Here is a 19,039-nt window from a genome sequence, read left to right on the forward strand (position 1 = left end):
TTTGTAAAAAAGTTGTTTTTAATTAATTTTATTTTATATAATAATTACATTATTGTTATAAATATGTTAATAATATAACAAAATCAGTTCCTTATTTTATTCATTATCTATACTAAAATTAAAAAAGTCTTGAACATTTAAAAATTGTGTTTTATATAGTAATATTTGAGCTTCTTTAAAAAAACTTATTATAAAATTAATTGTCGATATTTATGATAATCACAGTAATATTTTTTTATTATTATATTAAAAATGTAATAAGAAAACATTTATATGATCTCTACAAAATTACATTAAAACAATTTTGTGATTTTTAATACATGTATATTTTAACATTAAACATTACTTAGAAATGTAATCATCCTTAAAATAATACAATAGTAATACAAAACTTATACTTAAATTAATATATACAATTACATATAATTTAATTTATTTACATATATCAGTATTTTCATATGGAATAAATACTTCGTACAATTTATAAATAAATACACATCTTAAACTCTAAACGTGTATACGAAATATTAGGAGAAGATAACATTTTTAAGTCAAATAAAAATATTAACCTCTACTTCCCTACACCTTGTCCAGATGATTGTAACCAATTTGGCACAAAATTGTAAATAATTCAAGAAATTTATTTTTTTATATTCAGCTTATACTCAAGTTAATGTAATTTTTGTGTTAATTTATATACACATTTATTCTATATTCCTTTAGTATATTTGAAATTAAAAAAATAAATTTCTTAAACATGATTAACATCTAAAAATCATTCATCGCTACATACACACACTTAAATATAACTATCGTACATTACGGAAGTAATCTCGGATTATATCTTCCCATGTATAGAATCAAGCCAGTCGGATTGTGTCGAACGAAGAACATGAACGGTCTATCGAATTTCAGTCTAGGCTGTTCTTGCGATTCAGGCAGCCTCGCTTGCCGAGGACGGAGATGAAGAGGCATAGATAGATAGCTGTTATCATACAATGGATCATGAAAAGCTCTTTGATAATCCTGCGGCTCTTCCCATAAATCTCTCACGATGGGAGAATCGATAACTTCTTGAATCACTGGCCTTTGAGTTCTCCACAATCTTCTTTGCGCTTTATTTGGCTCGCCAGGATACGTTTCTGTATGATGTTGTTCGCCGATCATTCCTTCACCACACGTGGTGAACGTATTCACCAACATCATATCGGATACGTATAAATCGTTAGCCACACCATTCAATCCCCTCAAATCAGCCTTTTCTGGTGTGAACAGATCTTTCAAGCCCATCTTTTGTAATGATGATGCGGCATTTTCAACTGATCTGTGAGAGAATCTTGGTATTTGAAGTTCTAATCCAGGTCTTGGTAATAATGATTTCAATAACTTAGACCATGTGCCGTCAACTATAGCTGATTTGACTATCCTTTCTTGCAGATCTAATATGTGATCACCTTGTGCTGTGCTTCCTTGCTGTCCAGGCATAACAAGTATTGTACTGACGATTTGATCGGAGCCGCCTAAAGCAGCGACTGTTGCGTCTAATTCGGGTACGTAACCAGCTAAGAATCCAGCTTTGTATAAAACTGCAGGCACTGGTACTAATCTGCGTTGTCTGATTGTAGGTGATACTACAAAGTACATTTCACCGTCTCGGCCATCAGTAGAAGCTGCTGTGCAATCAGTCTAGAAAACAATACAAAACTAGTAAACCAAACAAATCGAAAATAATTTAATAATAATAAAAGATAAGCACTAGTAGATGAATTCGAAACAAAGTTTAAAATCTATAAAATAACTAAAAGTGCACCTATTTTCATAAATACAAAAATAGTGCTCTTTTACACTTATATTTAGGTATAATTTAAAATTCAAAAACATTATTATGTATAAAATGAATGAGTGTTTTAATTAGTTCTTAGCTAAAGCAGATAATCGTGTCATCTATCAGAGAGACCGTTTTGAGACATAGATTGGAAGGCGGTAGAAGGAGTACTCAAATATGAACTTTTTCAACGTAAAAGCGTTTTAGCGTAGATTTTTTGTTTAAATTAAAAAATGCTTTTCAAATAATTACTAAATTTCTTGTTATTTAAGGAGTAATCATTTTTGCACAGTTCTATTCATCCAAGAGAGATGTTTTCCCTTGGTCTTGAGTCAAATTGAGCAAATTTTGGACTGGATGCCATTCAATATAATCAACATAATATATATTTGTATCAGGGTCCTAGAGTGGAAATATGCAAAATATTGAACAGATTGCATTAATTTAAAAGCATATTCATATAGGAGAGTGTTTGAATGGGTGACTATATTTTCCTTAGGATACAAATTATCAAATACACATTTACAACAGGAGGAGTTAATCAGTCAATGGGTGTAGAATTGTAAACAATAGACACATATGTGTTATATTCTATATATGTATGTATATATGTGAATATGTGAATATTAGCTTAATTTAATATTTCGTTACTGCAAAGTACCTATTACAAAACTACACGTCAAATTAGCTGTAGTAAATTATAAAATCGACAATAACGAAAAATTATATGCTAGCAAAAAACTACATTATTACATTACATTAAAAAAATATATTTTGTGATGCAAATTCTAAAACTCATTTATACCAATATATATAATATGTATTTATCACTATACATAAAAGGAAGTTATGTCTCTCTTTGTCTGTATATCTGCTATTATTTGAGATACGGATTCTGGATAATTAAAATAATTTAAGCAAATTACATTTTCATACACATCTCACAAATATAAAGTGTAATTAGATAATATTAACTACAAACCTGGAAAATATTTGCAGCAAAAACTGAAAGTGGCGCTCTCATGACCATATTGTTTCCTTTAATATATTCTGGTATTTTTCCCCACGTTTGCCTTTTAACCAATAAATTAGTACGTCTCCTCACAATATCACCAATCACATTAAAGTTAATCTCTTCGACGTGTCCATTATAAAATTGCTGCACCCTATCCTTATAAAAACTAAGCAAACGTCCTTTAGATCTATCACTGTATAATTCTCTAACGAACGCTGAAGTTGCTACTCCTGTCTTTTTAGATACTTCGATCGATTCAGTCACATTCTTGAAAATAATATGAGGATTGAACGTCACCATATCGTCTAGTTTCAATATATCATTCATCTCTCCTGAAGTAGCTCCACGGGCGCCCAGAAACATCATAGCCAAAAGTGAAGTTACAGCAAATGGTGAAACGACCAAACTTCTTTTAGCATCAGGACCATTTGATGACACAGAATTCCAATATTTGAATGCTAGCTCATTGCATAACTGAGCAAATTCTGATACGTCACTGCCTAAAGCAGCAGCTGTAACTTCTAATCCTTGTGGGTCATTATCTAGATTATTATCGAGAGAATGTAATGTATTTGGAGGTTTTTTGTTTGCTACGTTAATGGACGTATGGGATTTTGAGTCATTGCTCTTAACGACAGTAGAGACGAGTTTCCAAGTGTTATCGCCTTGATTTTCTAACTTGAAGTCATTTTTGTTTACCTTGTTCCTATCAAAGCTTGAAGCTGAATCAGCTGCTTTAGTTTGAGGAGAAGGTGGAACTGTAATTCCAGTAGATTTACTTGTAATGTTGGTATTTTTTAGATTTTCTATCAATTTTTCAGTAACTGGTGCCTTAACTGTCGTCGTGGAAGGAGCTTGAGTTACATTAATACTTGGAGAAACAGTTGATTCTTCTTTTACATCGATTGTAGTAACATTTTCTACCACAACATCGATTTTTGGAGTAGTTGTGCTACTAACAATTGTTTCAATTTTAATCAAATTTATTTGTGTCACTTTTTCATTTGGTTTTATTGTACTTGTAACACTCTCCAAGGATACGTTTGATTTTTTATCATTCACAACTACAATTGAATGATTTGCTATAAGAGGATCTTGAATCTTGGCTTTTTCAGTATGTTTTTCTATCTTTGTTTCAATTTTAGGAGTGGTATTACTTATTTGTTGTGCTTTTTCAGTACTATCAATTTTAGGTGTAGTGCTACTTATAGTTTGTACTTTTTTAATGCTTTCAGATGTAATGTTATTTTTGATGTTTTCAATTGCTGGTTTTTTTGTAGTCTTACTTTCATTTTGCCCTTCTTCTTTCTTAGCATTTTTATCAACACTTTGAATAGACTGTATCACCACATCATCAGGTTTAATTGTTGTTAATCTATCATCCTCTTCATCTTCTATATCATCATCAGACTTTGCTTCTGCTTGTGGTGATATTTGAAATATCTGACTCACTTGATTCAACATATCCATTAATTCATGATCTTCGGTACTTCCGATATCAGTAGTAAAATGTTCATAATCTTCTAATGGCAATATAGTTGTTAAAGCAATTGACTCATCACTCAAAGTTGTAGATGGTTCTTCTTTTATTGCCTCCGATTGTGTCGGTTTACTCGTCGTTGTCGTACTAGTCGTAGGTGTAGTAATACTAACAGTAGTCGACTCTATCTTACTGCTTGAACTGGCTAAATTATCTTTAGTTTGTGCATGCTGATTTATAATGGTGACTGGTATGAATTGATCAGTTTTCATTGTCGTCGCCGGTGACTTTGTGCTTCTGATGAACGATTGTGTAGGTCTATACGTTGTTGGTATAATATCTTCAGTCGTAGATGGCTTTTCTATCAAAGAACTTTTGTTCTCATTGGACAATTTAATGGAAGTTCTAGTTGTCGGAGTCGTTTGAAGTTCTATTTCTTCTGTGGCTTTACGAGTCTCTAAAGGTAAAACCGTAGTCACTTCTTCGGGAAGCAACGTTTGTGTTTCACTCGTGAGTCTGCTCAATTCTGTAATCGGTATCAAAGTTGCTTTATCATCTGCCACGATTTGTGAAATTAAATCTGTGATTGAATCGTTAAGGTCTTCAAATTCTGGTTTTGTAACGTCAATATATTCTGCAGATACCGGAGTAGTTAAATCTAGATAGTCGTCATTTAATTGTACAAATTCTATAAAACTTTGTCGTGTGGGCGTCGTTTTATTTTCATAATTTTTAGTGGTGTTTCTCAGAATTGGAATTATCTTCACAAATGTAAATCCATTTTCAGTTGTTGTTTTTTCGGTTGTTGTTTTTATTTTTGCAGCAGTGCTTATTTTTTCAGTTGTGCCTTTCGTTGTAACTGTAGGATTAGATGTTGTTGAAACAACAGCTTTTTCTTTTTTTGTAGTTGAAACTGTAGCTTTTTCTGTTGTAGTTGAAACTGTGGCTTTTTCTGTTGTTGTAGTTGTTGATACAACTTTGCTAGGAATTGAAGGTGTATTATCTTCATATATTTGAGATGTCGATATCTCAGAATTTTGTAAGTCTACTGCTATTTTATTTATTATTTCGCCCAAATCAAGTTGAGGATATTGGCTTGTAGTATATATAATTGGTGTTGTAGATTGTATTTTCTGATCCACTTTTACACTAGTAGTCGAAATAGGAATTGTAGGTTTGGAAGTAGTAACAGTTTCTACTTTATTCGGAATAATTTGCTCAATAGTTGTGTTTTTTATTTCATATTTAATGGTAGTCGTAGGTTTCTTTGTAGTAGTAGTTGCTATTAAAGCTTCAGCTACTTTATTTGTAACTCTTATTGGTGCTAATGTTGGTTTATTTTGTTGTTTTTGGGTTGATTTCATTATTTGCTCTGTTGTTGTTTGTAGTACGTTATTAATCACTACTTTTTTAGTAGTTGGAGCTTTAGTGGTTGCGACCGTACTTTTTTCTGTAGCTTGTGTGACTGGTTTAGTTGTAAGAATTTCTTTCTGCGTCGTCTGAATTATTTTAATTGTGGTAGGAACTGTAGTTGTAGTAGTAGTTGTGGTTGTAGTCTTAGGTTTTGTACTTGTCGTAGTTCTAATTGTGGTAGTTGTAGTAATAGGATTTTTATAATCATGCTTTTGGATTCCGACTGTTTCACTCTTTTCAGGCTCTGGAGTAACATTATTTCTTGTACTTAAAAGTTCAAAGACATCTGTAGTTTTTGTTTCTAATTTTAGCTGACTTGGTTTAACGGTTGTGGTGAAAGAATCACTTTCACTACTGTCTTTCTCTTCAGAACTGTCATCAATCTGTTCGTATGAAGTTTCTTTCTCCGGCAAGACATGATCATCGCTTTCTTTTTCCACACTTGAAGATTCACTTATTACGTCTGTTTCAGGCTCAATGTGTGATGATAATAATGTATCTGGCGTTATGCTTCCTCCGGTGTTTCCAAATATGGCCGGTAATATCATGCTCCATGAAGAAGAAACATCGGGTGTATCGAATATTGTCGGTTTATCACGATTCGTTTTTTGAGCTTCCATCTCAGCTTTGAGTACGTTTTGAACATTATTCACAATTGTATGAACTTTTATATGAGACGGAGCTTGATAATTCAATGGTGAAGATGGCTTTGTCAAATCGGCTTGGGAGATGGTTAGGAGATGACCGTCGTCTCCTTCTCCGGTCGCTATAATTTGCTGGATCTCTTCCAGAGTCATCAATCTTTTGATCAACTCTCCCGTTTCGTCGAATGTATAAAATTCATATCGGTCGGGTCTTGCTAATGACGCTGGACTCCCGACTCTTGTAGGAGTTTGATCTGGTCTTAATAAAATATTTCCTACGGGATCAGCCACATATGCGATATCATGTCTGTTGAAATAATAATAATAAGTTAATAAAATGTAAGTAAATATATTGAATTATTGTGTCTAAAATAGTTACCTTCTAATTGATTTGCCATGTGATAGGAATATTGTTGATAAGAGTACCAATAGTCTTAAAGTCACCCAGTGCCCCATTTTCTTTCTGTGAAATTCAATTATATGGTTATTATAATGTGACACGTTTTACATATGTAGCTATAATAAAATATAAAAAAGTTATTTGAATTAATAACTAATCCAAGCTATAATTTATAATAACAGTAAAACAATTAATTAGTATTATATTATACCACATGAGTTTTTACATATGTAAAATTAAATACTAATTTTGTGTCATAAGTTGTACGCAAAAGTTTTTTACATGTCTATGGTGGACGTGAATAAATTGACTAATTAAAAATATATTTTTTTCAAAGCAGCGGTTTTAAGGCTAGACATTTTGTGCAATATTAATTTATTGCTTTTGTGATGTTTTTATAATTGAGTGTTTAGTTGTTGCTTAACAATATTTTAGATGATACATATTACAAATGTGACAATCATTCCAAAAACTTTATTTAAATGTCCTTCGAAAGGCACAAGAGGTTAGTGACAGTGGAACGGTGCGAACGAAACCCGCGTTGTTGGCCTACTAGCGCTTGCTGACAGTGATTGTGGATATATCTATGGATTATTATATTAAACAATTTAGCAGATTTTAATTCATAATAAATAATAAAAATACAATTTTTTAAAAGTTTTAAAATACTAATAGCTCTGAAATTTAAAAAAACAAAAACCTACGATATTTAAAAAAAAGCACTAAAAAAATAAAATAAAATTTAAGTTCTGTGGACATAGTTCTAAACATAAATTGGGTAATTTACATCATTTTTGCTTAAAAACAACGGATAGCTTATGAAAATATTATAAATTAACTAAATTTTTTTTAAAAGCTCTATTAATATATTTGTATTTAATAAAAGTATTCTGTTTGAAAAAAGATATAGATTAGTACATATGTACAAAAAATATTATATAGTACATATATACATTTTAACTAACTATACAACATCTTAACTATTTATTTAGTGTTTGTTATTGTTTGTTTACTTTTTGTACAATAAAGAAATAGGTAACGCATTTTTATCACGTGCTTGTTACTATGCATACGTGTGTTTCAACTCGTAGAAAATAATCTCTATCAGTATTCACGATACAAACCTAGAAAATATAAGAGAAAGCTTATGAGTAAGACCCAAAAATAAAACTCACATTTAAGATACCTGTATTTATTTTTAATTCTAAATTACTATTCGATGTTCGAATATATCCCTAAATATTTAATAAATAAGCATTGTCATTAAATCTTATATCTTAATTGATATAAATGCACACTTTTTACCTATTTTTAAAGCGCAACATTGTTCACACAAATTTCAAGACGGAACTGGAGTAATCTATTTCCCATGATATCAGAAGTGAATTTTAGAACGGACAATGAAATTATCTAAAGAGCACGTAATAAATTTTGGCAAATCGCTTTATTCGCCACACTTAATGCGGTCAATTGCGAACGGTCGATCAACGTACTAATTGTTTATTTTTTCACTCGGTTCTTAGACAAAGGTCAAAGTTAAACGAAAGCCTGTGCGGAATTAAATACGTGCCTTTTCTCAAATGTCATTTGTGTAAGGCTGAAAATAATTGAAATTTATTAAGAACAAAATAATTATTTTAGACAAATTATAAAAAAAGGTCACACCTGTCACTTAAATAAACATTAGTGACTTTTATAAATTCGAGGTCTAATCAAAAAATATTATATTATAATATTATTTTTTGTGTACACCATGCTACCTTGGAACCTAAAATGCATGTGTGATTTTTGCCAGACAGTCCAGACCTTCGGCCGCAGTCAAATAGTCGTGAAAGTAGAACTGTATCCTGTTTTCATCGCTTTTTTCTAGTTCGAGATCTAATGATCAGAGAATTTGCGTTTAATTTTGTCATACACTGACGACACGTAATTAACGAGGATTTAATAGGAATGTAGTGATTAGTGAATAGACCAGTGGAACATCATGTAATAGTAATCAGACGTGTAGTTATTTTTGTATCATGTAATGGTACACATAAAAAAATATATTTAAAATTGCTTTCACTTGAAACAAATGATAATAATTTAATTTAAAAAATAAATTTATTACGATACGATATTGTATATTTATCGACTAAAAAACGGATAATTTTAGTGGAACTGACATACAAATTAGATTTATCTCAAAACTTTGCAATGATGAACTTTGATAGCTCTACTTTTTATGACTTTTGTCTTCTCAAGATCAGCGTTTCCTAAGTGATATAATGATGAATCTTGAATAATGTAAAATTATTGATTTTGCAAAAAAAATTACACATACTATAGACGCTAAGCGAATAGACCAGTAGTATAAGTTGGTGTTTGATACCTGAAAAACATGGGTTTAAATCTCTTATAGTGATCGGAATCAATGATTTTTATATAATTACAATTTCGATTGATCATCACAGATTAAATTTTCCTAGTCTCACGAATCAGTGTCGTGATAAATAATTAAAATAAAGTCGTGCTTAGTGACATTAATTTTAAGCTGTAATACGAGTTTAAAATTATTAAAATAAATGTCACTAATATACAGACTTTGATTTCAGTCTGGTGTCCCTATACTAACTTACCTAGTAAGGGTTGGTAGTGTTAACTCCATTATAACGCATTTGTCCAATGCATGTCATTTTGCAACGAAAAAATTACAATAAATAAATATCACGTCTTCAAAATATTTTTAAAGTTAAGGCTGGATGCTAATTAATCAAAATATATTTATTTATTGATCCCAAATAATATTTAATTGCATGAAATTATCATACTAGTTAAATAATATTTTTATTAAAATCACAATATTAGCATTCGTCAAGTTACTGTAGGAATAAGGAAAAATATCTGAAAATTTCGGGCTGCTCAATTGCCTATTTAATATTTTAAATTAGCTGACTGAATAATATTATTCTGAATATTCTTCATTATTTTATCAAAATAAAATTGGTATAGAAACACAATTACTGAGCAAAGATTAGTGATATAGTTAGACATAATCTTATTTAATAATTTAATGTTGTGCATCTTGATAATGTTACCTTATTTTTATAGTTCATGTCAAATAGTGGCGAGGAAAGATATATTTACACAAAGTTTTCAGTGCTACGCAAAAACTATTTAATGTGTTGTTAAGGTCCTGCTCTAGAAGTTATATAGAAATACAAACGGACAAAAGTAATTACAGATACGATGAAAATGTCAGGAACACAAGGAATCGTAGCGGCTAAATTAGTTGTTAAAGACTTGAACGATTATATAACTAATGGATTTATGTCCATCAAATTCACTAAGAATCGGAGTTATATATATATATACGTACAGATGTCTGATAACAGTTCAAACAAAATTGCACCGAAATCGTTGGACATTACTGTAAAAATATGGCACCGAGCAGATAATATCCAGATATTAATTGTCCAATTCAGAAAAAGACTACGTTGCCAAATGTTTACAATTTTGAGTCACGCCGTTACACATGCCACTGATTAGATTTGTGTTGCCTCGAATCATTGACATTTGTCAAAGAGACACATAATCACTTCCACAAATAATTTTAACATAAATCCAGTCGGTACTTTTAAACCGGAACATGAACACAGAACTATCACTTCGTTTTCAACTTGGAATTACCAGAGTTAAACCGAATACGCAGCAAGCGGAGCTACGCCGAATCGACTGAGACAACCCTTGTAAGCTTAGGAAAAGCATAGATTAAGGAGCGGGCTATTATATATTATGTATCAGGAATGGCCATGTGACTAATGGATATGCATTGCCAACTTGTTTATGATAATGACAATGGTGTTATGATGAAGTAAAATGTAGCGAGTTGGTGTCGTGAATTTAAAGATCGATGAACAATATCAAAAACTTATTTATAAAACGGTTATCTAATTTTGTGCCCGCTCTAGGTGCGATAAGAGAGCAAATGTGAGAAATATATGACTTTGGAAGCAATATTATTGTTTAAAGACAAATTTCATAGAAGTCAATCTTGATAACACATATAAATAAAGGGGTGTTCAAAGGATATTTTAAATTACATTTTAATTATATCTAATACTCTCATAAATGACACTAGCTGCTTGATATTGCTATTAAGGTCTATTATAGTGTATTATGCTGTAATATAAAATGCACACCATTAACTGTTACTGTTGTTCGACAATTTTATCATTCGGAAGCGTTCCTCCACGGCACGGCCGTGAAAGTCGGCCGCCTTATGGTACATTACTGATAAAAATGAGGTAACGGTGTTCAAATATATAAATTTTAGTACACATTACGTCGGCTGAACATATAGAAAAAAATCAGGTTTTCACAGATAATACGCAAAACTGTAAGATCATCGTGTACGAGTCCCGTTACGTGTGCACAACGTGAAAATAAAATTGATGGCTATATTCAACCGTGAACGCATAAAGCGTATAAATAAAATAATTTGGAATGATTATTATAAAAAATAGCATGAGCTTTGTATTATTTTGAAATTCAACGGTTTAAGGTCATCTGGCTTTTACACAATATCTCAATTCATTGTACGTTTTAATTTATCTGTAGCTTAAGACGTACATTTAATTAATAATTTATAAATTGCTTATTATATCCAATACAATATTTTCTTAGAAGACATGATTGTTTGGACTCAATTACTAATTCTGATCTCTCAGACACGATAAAATTGAGAAACATTGGAGTACATATTGAATTTAAAACCATGTCGGTAAAGTATTGGTCACTAGCTTATAGCACTGGTGTTGTTTATATTAATATTATAGCAAACTTCTAAGCCAGGTTATATTATTTAAAATTTAATTTAATAAATTTATTATTTTTATGGAATTTTATAATGGAGGAAAAAGTATAAGCCGTGCATTTTTGACTGATTTTTTTTTCATAATTCGACAAGAGTAACAGCGGGGATCGTTATACCAAATAGCCAATTCTCAGAACAAATTAATTGCGTACAAGAATCGAACATAATAAGCAATATATTATTTTTTCAATTTGGCTTCACTACCTCGGACCGTTTCTCATGAAATATAATAAAAATAAATTATTTCACAAAACAATAATATAGAACGGCTGCGTTGTATAATACGTATAATAATATAACGACGATGATTCGACGAACGCTTGCTTCGCAATTACATATTTCGAATCAAAGCAAGCAAGGATACGTTATTATCTTGTGGGAAGCCGATTGTTGATCGTATCTGATTTTTTCAAAAATCTAATGGTCGAAAGACCTTCCGCGTTTCCATTTCATATCGTGCAGAAAGAAAATACAGTATGTATTTATGCTATTGTCCGAGATTGAGTTTGTCGGCAGAGTCTACATAACAATTTTAATGATATTTAGGAAACGGAATAAGCTCATTTAATTTATTATCAAATATGACATATTTAAACCAGAATAACATTTATGAGTGTAAGGAGTGACTAGATGTTTTAAGATCAATCATGGATATCATTTTTTAAGACATAATTTTAAAAATTAAGTCTTAACATTTTTTTTAGAAATTAATACTTATTTAATACTCTCACAAATATTTATATTACATTAAAATATATCAGTAATAATATTTAAATTCAGTGAAAGTAACATTTTAAATTTATCTTTAAACTGATTAACATTTTATTATTTATTGTATAATACGGTTGATATAACTAAGCTTGCAAGTAACTAAAAAAGTTAAAATATCACATAAGATGAAAATGAATTTTAATGAATAATATAATATTGGTTATGATGGATTTTGATTATTATATATATATTAAGTTAATATTAATCTGAATTTAGGAGTCTTAATTAAAATAATGATTTTTTTAAATTAAAATTTTCTACAAATAGATTTTATTAGAAAATGATATATTTTTTATCTGTTTGTTTTTAACATCATCGGATCATCACATGCTCCTGAATTTGCTCTGTGATTGGTCGGTTACTCTGAGGGATGGTACCGGTATGTGGAAGTGCACAGGGCAGTATAGGTTTACTGAGTATGGTTGTCAAGATTATTATCTTATTGCTCATTTTACTATTGCTATGTTTTATTTAATTTAATCCATTACTTGTCTACGTGTGTTTTTATTTTATTTATTTTAAAATAATAGTGTTTTATTCATTTAGCATTGTTTTTAGCGAACGCGTGAATTCTGCTTGTATATATTTTTGTGCTATGAATTTTTTGATAGCATATATAATGTATGTTTTTTGTAATGTTTATGAATACGATAAAAAAATCTGAAAAATAAGTTGCATAATTTTGCTTTAAAATATTTTGTTATGATAAAAATATTAAAAACCATAAATTTTAGAAAATTAATAAAAATAAAATTGACGATAGCTAAAAGACTAGACCTTTCTTGGAATTAAATTATAATTACAAATCTAAAATTGATACATTATTTTACATGCAAATATTGTAACTAAATCTTGTGGTAAAAATATGCAATACAACAAACTTTTAAAAAAGCAATCATCACACGTAGAAAAGTAAAAATATAAAAATAACTATTACCTGACTTATAATTAGTCCATAATGTATGAAGTAGGTACATGTTTTATATTTAATTAACTTTTTATAGAAAGAAATTGGCATTGTGACAGATATTAATGCGTGATAGCATTTTTAAATCTAGGACTGTTAACGTCATTATACTTTAAATTTATTTCGTTTGATCATTACATATTTTTTTTTATTCATAATCTATGCTTTCATTGCATTCTCTTCGTTCCCATCTCAGATAATCATCCGCTTGGAATTTTGGAATATCCTAGGCAGCAATTTCGTACTGGCGGAAACTCCTCCTGCCCTATTGTTTCGTATGCAAATATGATAAGTGCCAAAGGATAATTTTAATATTCTCACTATCGCTTGGTTATATTCATGAATAATTAAAATCACGATCGATCCGCATTTCGACAGGCGTATAACCTATAACCGATTGTGGTCGCTCGCGATTCCATCATGACACAAATCTTACTTAGTTGAGCAACGGCTTTATTTTCTCTCGATGAGGTAAAAACAAAGACACACGCTTACAATTTTGTAACAGAAAAAACAGATTGGATTATAGCGTGTAAGTAATTTCTGCGCTGAAGAAAGAAAATATTTTATAAATGTTAAGCGCTCGATTCTATTTATGTTGTTAGATGGCAATTTATCGACGTATCCTTTTAAAGAATTTTCGTTGAGTCATAATAACGCCTAGGCACTCTAATAAATTGATATGTGCGAATGTTTAGCAATATAGAATTATTATTCAAGGTCTTGCATTTACATATATATCAGAGCTTTTTATGATATCATTTAATTATAAGCGATTGGTCATGGAATGATAAATTTATTTTTAGACTTGTCCAATCACTTTGAATAATACTGTTTCAGAATACCAATAAAATATCAAAATTGTAAAACTACTTTCAATGCAAAAATATACTATATAGGTAACACTGAGAAATATAAGAATATATATATACACAATAATTGACTATACAATTATTCACTATGCATTAAAATTTAATAATTTATAGAAAATAAAGCCCTTGCTATGACTTAACCTTTAGTGGTTAAGTTCTGTATTTTAACAAAAATATTTAAAAAAATATTAAATATTAAAAACAAAAATTCTTATAATAAAATATATTTAATATTATTTTTGTGTTTCTATATTAATAATAATACTTTTAAAATACTAGGCTTAGAGTATTTTTTTTTCTATATAAACTTAATTTTTATTTAATAAATATGTTAAGCATTCCTTGCAATGATTAAAATTAGGCTTTATTTTATTTATATATAATTAAAGATGTGGTCAACATAATAAATAAAAAATATTGATATTTTTGTATTTATATTTTGACACTATAGTACGACCGACATTCATTCATTATCACACGCGTTTGTTCGACCCATATCTTCAGTGTTTCGTCTTATTGTTTCAGTCGGTCAAATCATTATTCCATTGAGTTTGAATATTGAACACGTATATTGCTTAGCATCATAATGGTTGCAGTGGATATAAACACAAATTTAATAGACGACAAACGAAGTGTGTTAATACTGTTGCACTTTACAGTTATGTTGGTTGTAACATGCGACGAAGCGGATATATTACATGTACGCTTTAAACACACGGTGAAAGTAAACAGGATGATAGTTTTTAAATTATTTTTTAATAGTAAAGTATAAAATCTGATACATATAGTTATAGGAATATTTAAAAAAATAATTACTGCGTATGTCTATGTAACGCGTTCGGGTTTGGTGCTTATGCGCGTCGATGTCACTTTGAATTTATTTCTGTTTTTATGTACCATTTGTGTTATATTGTAATGATTATCATATTTATGTAATATATTACGTTATGAAATGTACTACGGCGGGTCAAGTGAGGTTTATAACGTCTTTTATTTATTTATTATTAACGTTAATAATACCGTTAAGCAACACGTTTTTGAGAATCTTTTACAGGTGCATATCGAACAACAACAAAAAACGTCGGTGATTCATTGCAAGCCCTTCGAACTGTGTCAAGACCCTTGAAACGAGTTTTTGGTTTCGCATTGACTGCGACAGGATCGAGTTTTATTTTAAGATTCATTATATCATATTTAAATTTTAGGATAACTACATTTTATACAATCTCGCACGGATCGATTTCATGATTGATCTTAAAAATAAAAGTAATCACCTGTCATGAAGATCGCTGCGATAGTTCAATACCAGAGAACAGGTTTAAGGCAGAATAAAATCGTAAGTATTTTTTTTCGGTTAGAGGTTCTTAACCTTAACACTTAAAGCGTCCAGTAGCGCGGTCGACATTAAAATGTATTCATATATAAGTAATTAATAACATTCGCTTTGTACTGGTTTATCAACTTTAGCCGTGTGGATTTTATAGCTCCAATTGCATTCCAATATCGCAGTCCCACATAAAATCAGGACCAGTTTGCGTCACTGAATAATCGAAAACGATTTTGATTATGCGTATAAAAAATTTAATCTCTTCAGCATTCCACTTTCGGTTTTGCGCGGCTTGTAAATGAGATTAACCCTTCACCGTATGAGAAGTTTAATATATCACTGCTACGTGTTACACATTTTTGTTCTCATAACTCGTTACATAAAAAATAAACAATAAGGCTGTTGCCATCATAATATGAAGAAAAATGAAACAATGCATCTGGTTGGATATGTGTATAATTTATTTTCAACCGTAACCGATACGTTTTCACACCGTTTCAATGCAATCAGCGAAATTAATTGAAAGCTTTTAATCAAATATTGTTTGTTATTATCTTATGCATGATGGTGTACGTTCACGGTGGCGTTTTACCGTTTTCATGTGAGGTAATGATACAAGAATAACGACTGGTCCGATGTAACATCCGCGATAACGTTTAATAACACTCAATTATTGACGGTTAATCGTAATTGTTCGGAAGTTGAGCTTTTAAGTTGTGTATTAAAAATATTGATTTATAAAAAAAAAGTAAGTGTATATTTAGCATTTAGCATTAAATTTGGTTATGCACGTTTGATATTTTGTTGTATAAATACGTAGGCGTATACTAGTGGGACGATATTCCAAATTGTATATTAGTTGATAAATAAAATCCTATTATGGCAAATCGATGTATTGCATAATACATATTTGACATATAAAATAATATTTTTTATTATAAATATACATAATTAACAGTTTTTTATAGCACAATACTGGAATATATTTTTATTTTATACAGAAACATAATAAAAAAGTAAATAATTTTTACTTATTCTAAATCAAGCTTATATATTATACCTATTTTGTTGTAATATATAATAAATTATATTGAAAAAATTACTTTAGGGGTAAAATTATATAATACTGCTACTTTTCTATACTATTATAATATAGTATAAACATTTCCAACATAGCAACTAATCATAAAAAAGCGTTTTAAGAAAATTGACAACTCTATTGTTACTGAAAGTAACGCTGTAAAATGTCTAAAAATAACTTCACCAATTTGTTCACGTATACATTTAAGTAATAAAAGATGTACATATAAGGATTTGGAATATAAAAAAACATAAATCAATATAGAATATCTTATCATTACTTCTTTTATTTTATTTATAAAATTTATGTAATTTTTACTTAATTTATTTTATATTTTTATTACTATTATTATTATTTTATCTTCTTAATTTCTTCTAGATAATTAGATAACGGCTATAAACCAGCAACTTGTGCTTTATTTTAAAATGTTTTTGTAATAAACGTTTATATAAAAACAAGTGGGGTAAACTTATTTATACATGAGATAAAAAATTAATACTCTTGTAAGAATATACTATCCAATGTATTAATATGATTCTATATTTTTGTTTGGGTAAATACATTTTTATCATATAAAAATAATTAACTTACTGTGTAATTTATATATGCTTAAATCCCTGATTTTTTAAGTTGTTTAAGGATAATTATCATATGACTTTAGGTTAATCATAAATGTGGTTTCCCAATATTTTTGACAACACGTGGTTACTATATATTAGGAACAAGCGATTTGCATTAATTTAAAAAAAATCTTCAAATTTTTTTATCATCTTTTTTTAAGAAAAAGATATTTGTACACTCGATCATTTCTAAATTAACTATGTCTTTTGCAATAATTAAAAAATATGCCAACACGTTCATCATATGTTAGAAGAAGGCTTTACAAATATACTTTTAAATGTGTCACTGCTTAATAATAATAATAATAAAAAAAAATACTTTTTTTTACTGAATCGTTTTTAAAAATATTTGCTATAAATACTAAAAACGACTACTTTTAAAATTATGCGAAGGGTATAATTTTCTTTAGTATTATAGATATTTTTATTTTTGGCACATTTACATTTAAATCCACATATATTTTTCTAGATTATTAATTTATTAAACAATAGTTTTTAGTTCATAATCTTGATATATGTATGTACATGTATATACATACATATATTACATATGATTAAAAAAAATATTTTTAATGCTACTTTTACATGCGCTTTATTTTAACAGATTCTTAGTAAGGATTTTTTATATATATTTATTCAAGTATTAAGTATGTCAAATTAATTTTCTTGCAGACCAAAACTATAAGTATATTTTTATAAGTAAACTTTTTTCTGGATTTTATTAAAAATAAATATGTAAAATAATTATAAAATCAAGACATGCAATATATTTTTACATTATCATCAAAATATATAAAAAGTAACATTGCTGAATATTATATAATCTCAGAAACTACAATAAAAATTTAAAAAAGATTGATAAATGCTGTATAAGCTCAGAGACTACTATACAGAGATATTAACTATATGTACATATTTACATATTATTATGTTTAACTAAATTGGGCTATTTTATTTAGGTTTAACCACATTGTGTTGTTCAAGTATACATACAAATTTTAAGCGAATGGTTATCTAAAATTAATAAACACAGATTTCACCTACACGCTATCCACTAAAAATCACCCAAGTAAATTGCCTAAAAATATGAATATCTCACCTGTTGGGGTCACTGAACGTCTTGCGTATACGTATATGATCGGATTCGTTTATCCGTCGTTTTTTCGTAACGTCTTAAAAATGTGTTTTCACGCACTGATCACTACTTCTGACTGGTGCGGGCACATGTGAGAGGCACTTGACCGGGTCCGCCTGGGGAACTAGCGCCGGTTCGGCTCCTCTTCGCTAACTGTTGCGAGGGTCGCTGTCGCAGCCTCTGCTGGACCTCCAGAGCCTCCTGCCCCCACCATGCACGGCAGAACAGAGCTTTGCACGCCTGAAGAATGAGACCGCGGAAGCCTGCCGGAACGGTATACCTATACGACGCGAGCTCTGATATGTCTGCTGCCTTGATTCCACTTATGCAAGTGGACTGACAATGATTTATGGCGGAGATATAATGCACAATTCTATTATGTTTTGTCGAGTGTGTGGTTGCAGGTTTACAAGTAGGTATATATCTATATACATACATACATACAATGCAAGAACGGGGTAAATCTATATACTCGTACATACGTTTAATATATATGATAATGAAGTTTATGAATTTTTTATAAATATTGCTTTAAAAAAATATGAAAAACGTATCTCAATTATAAAATCAAAACTGATTTTTTAGATTTATTTAATGTATATAGTATTATTACAAGCAGAACGATAAACTAGTG

At 29.5% G+C, this 19,039-nt stretch overlaps 1 protein-coding gene across 1 annotated transcript; it reads right to left on the minus strand.

The window, feature by feature from the left end:
- Nucleotides 1-310: 310 nt before the first annotated feature.
- Nucleotides 311-18,797, minus strand: LOC148228599 (uncharacterized). The gene is made up of 4 exons (XM_088200932.1): nucleotides 18,370-18,797; nucleotides 6,757-6,840; nucleotides 2,808-6,684; nucleotides 311-1,686 (listed from the first exon to the last, which is right to left on the minus strand). Exons 2-4 carry the CDS (start codon nucleotides 6,831-6,833, stop codon nucleotides 820-822), a joined length of 4,821 nt encoding a protein of 1,606 aa, XP_088057058.1. The 5' UTR covers nucleotides 6,834-6,840; nucleotides 18,370-18,797; the 3' UTR covers nucleotides 311-819.
- Between the last annotated feature and the right edge of the window lie 242 nt (nucleotides 18,798-19,039).

This window comes from Plectrocnemia conspersa, unplaced genomic scaffold (assembly GCF_051122295.1).
Source record: "Plectrocnemia conspersa isolate PC_06_02 unplaced genomic scaffold, ASM5112229v1 ptg000012l, whole genome shotgun sequence".
NCBI lineage: Eukaryota > Metazoa > Arthropoda > Insecta > Trichoptera > Polycentropodidae > Plectrocnemia > Plectrocnemia conspersa.

Coding starts and splice junctions, on each gene's coding strand:
- LOC148228599 (XM_088200932.1), bottom strand. CDS start 6,833: ATGGGGCACTGGGTGACTTTAAGACTATTGGTACTCTTATCAACAATA. Junction 6,685..6,756: donor CATGGCAAATCAATTAGAAG/GTAACTATTTTA, acceptor TTATTTCAACAG/ACATGATATCGCATATGTGG. Junction 1,687..2,807: donor TTGCTGCAAATATTTTCCAG/GTTTGTAGTTAA, acceptor ATTGTTTTCTAG/ACTGATTGCACAGCAGCTTC.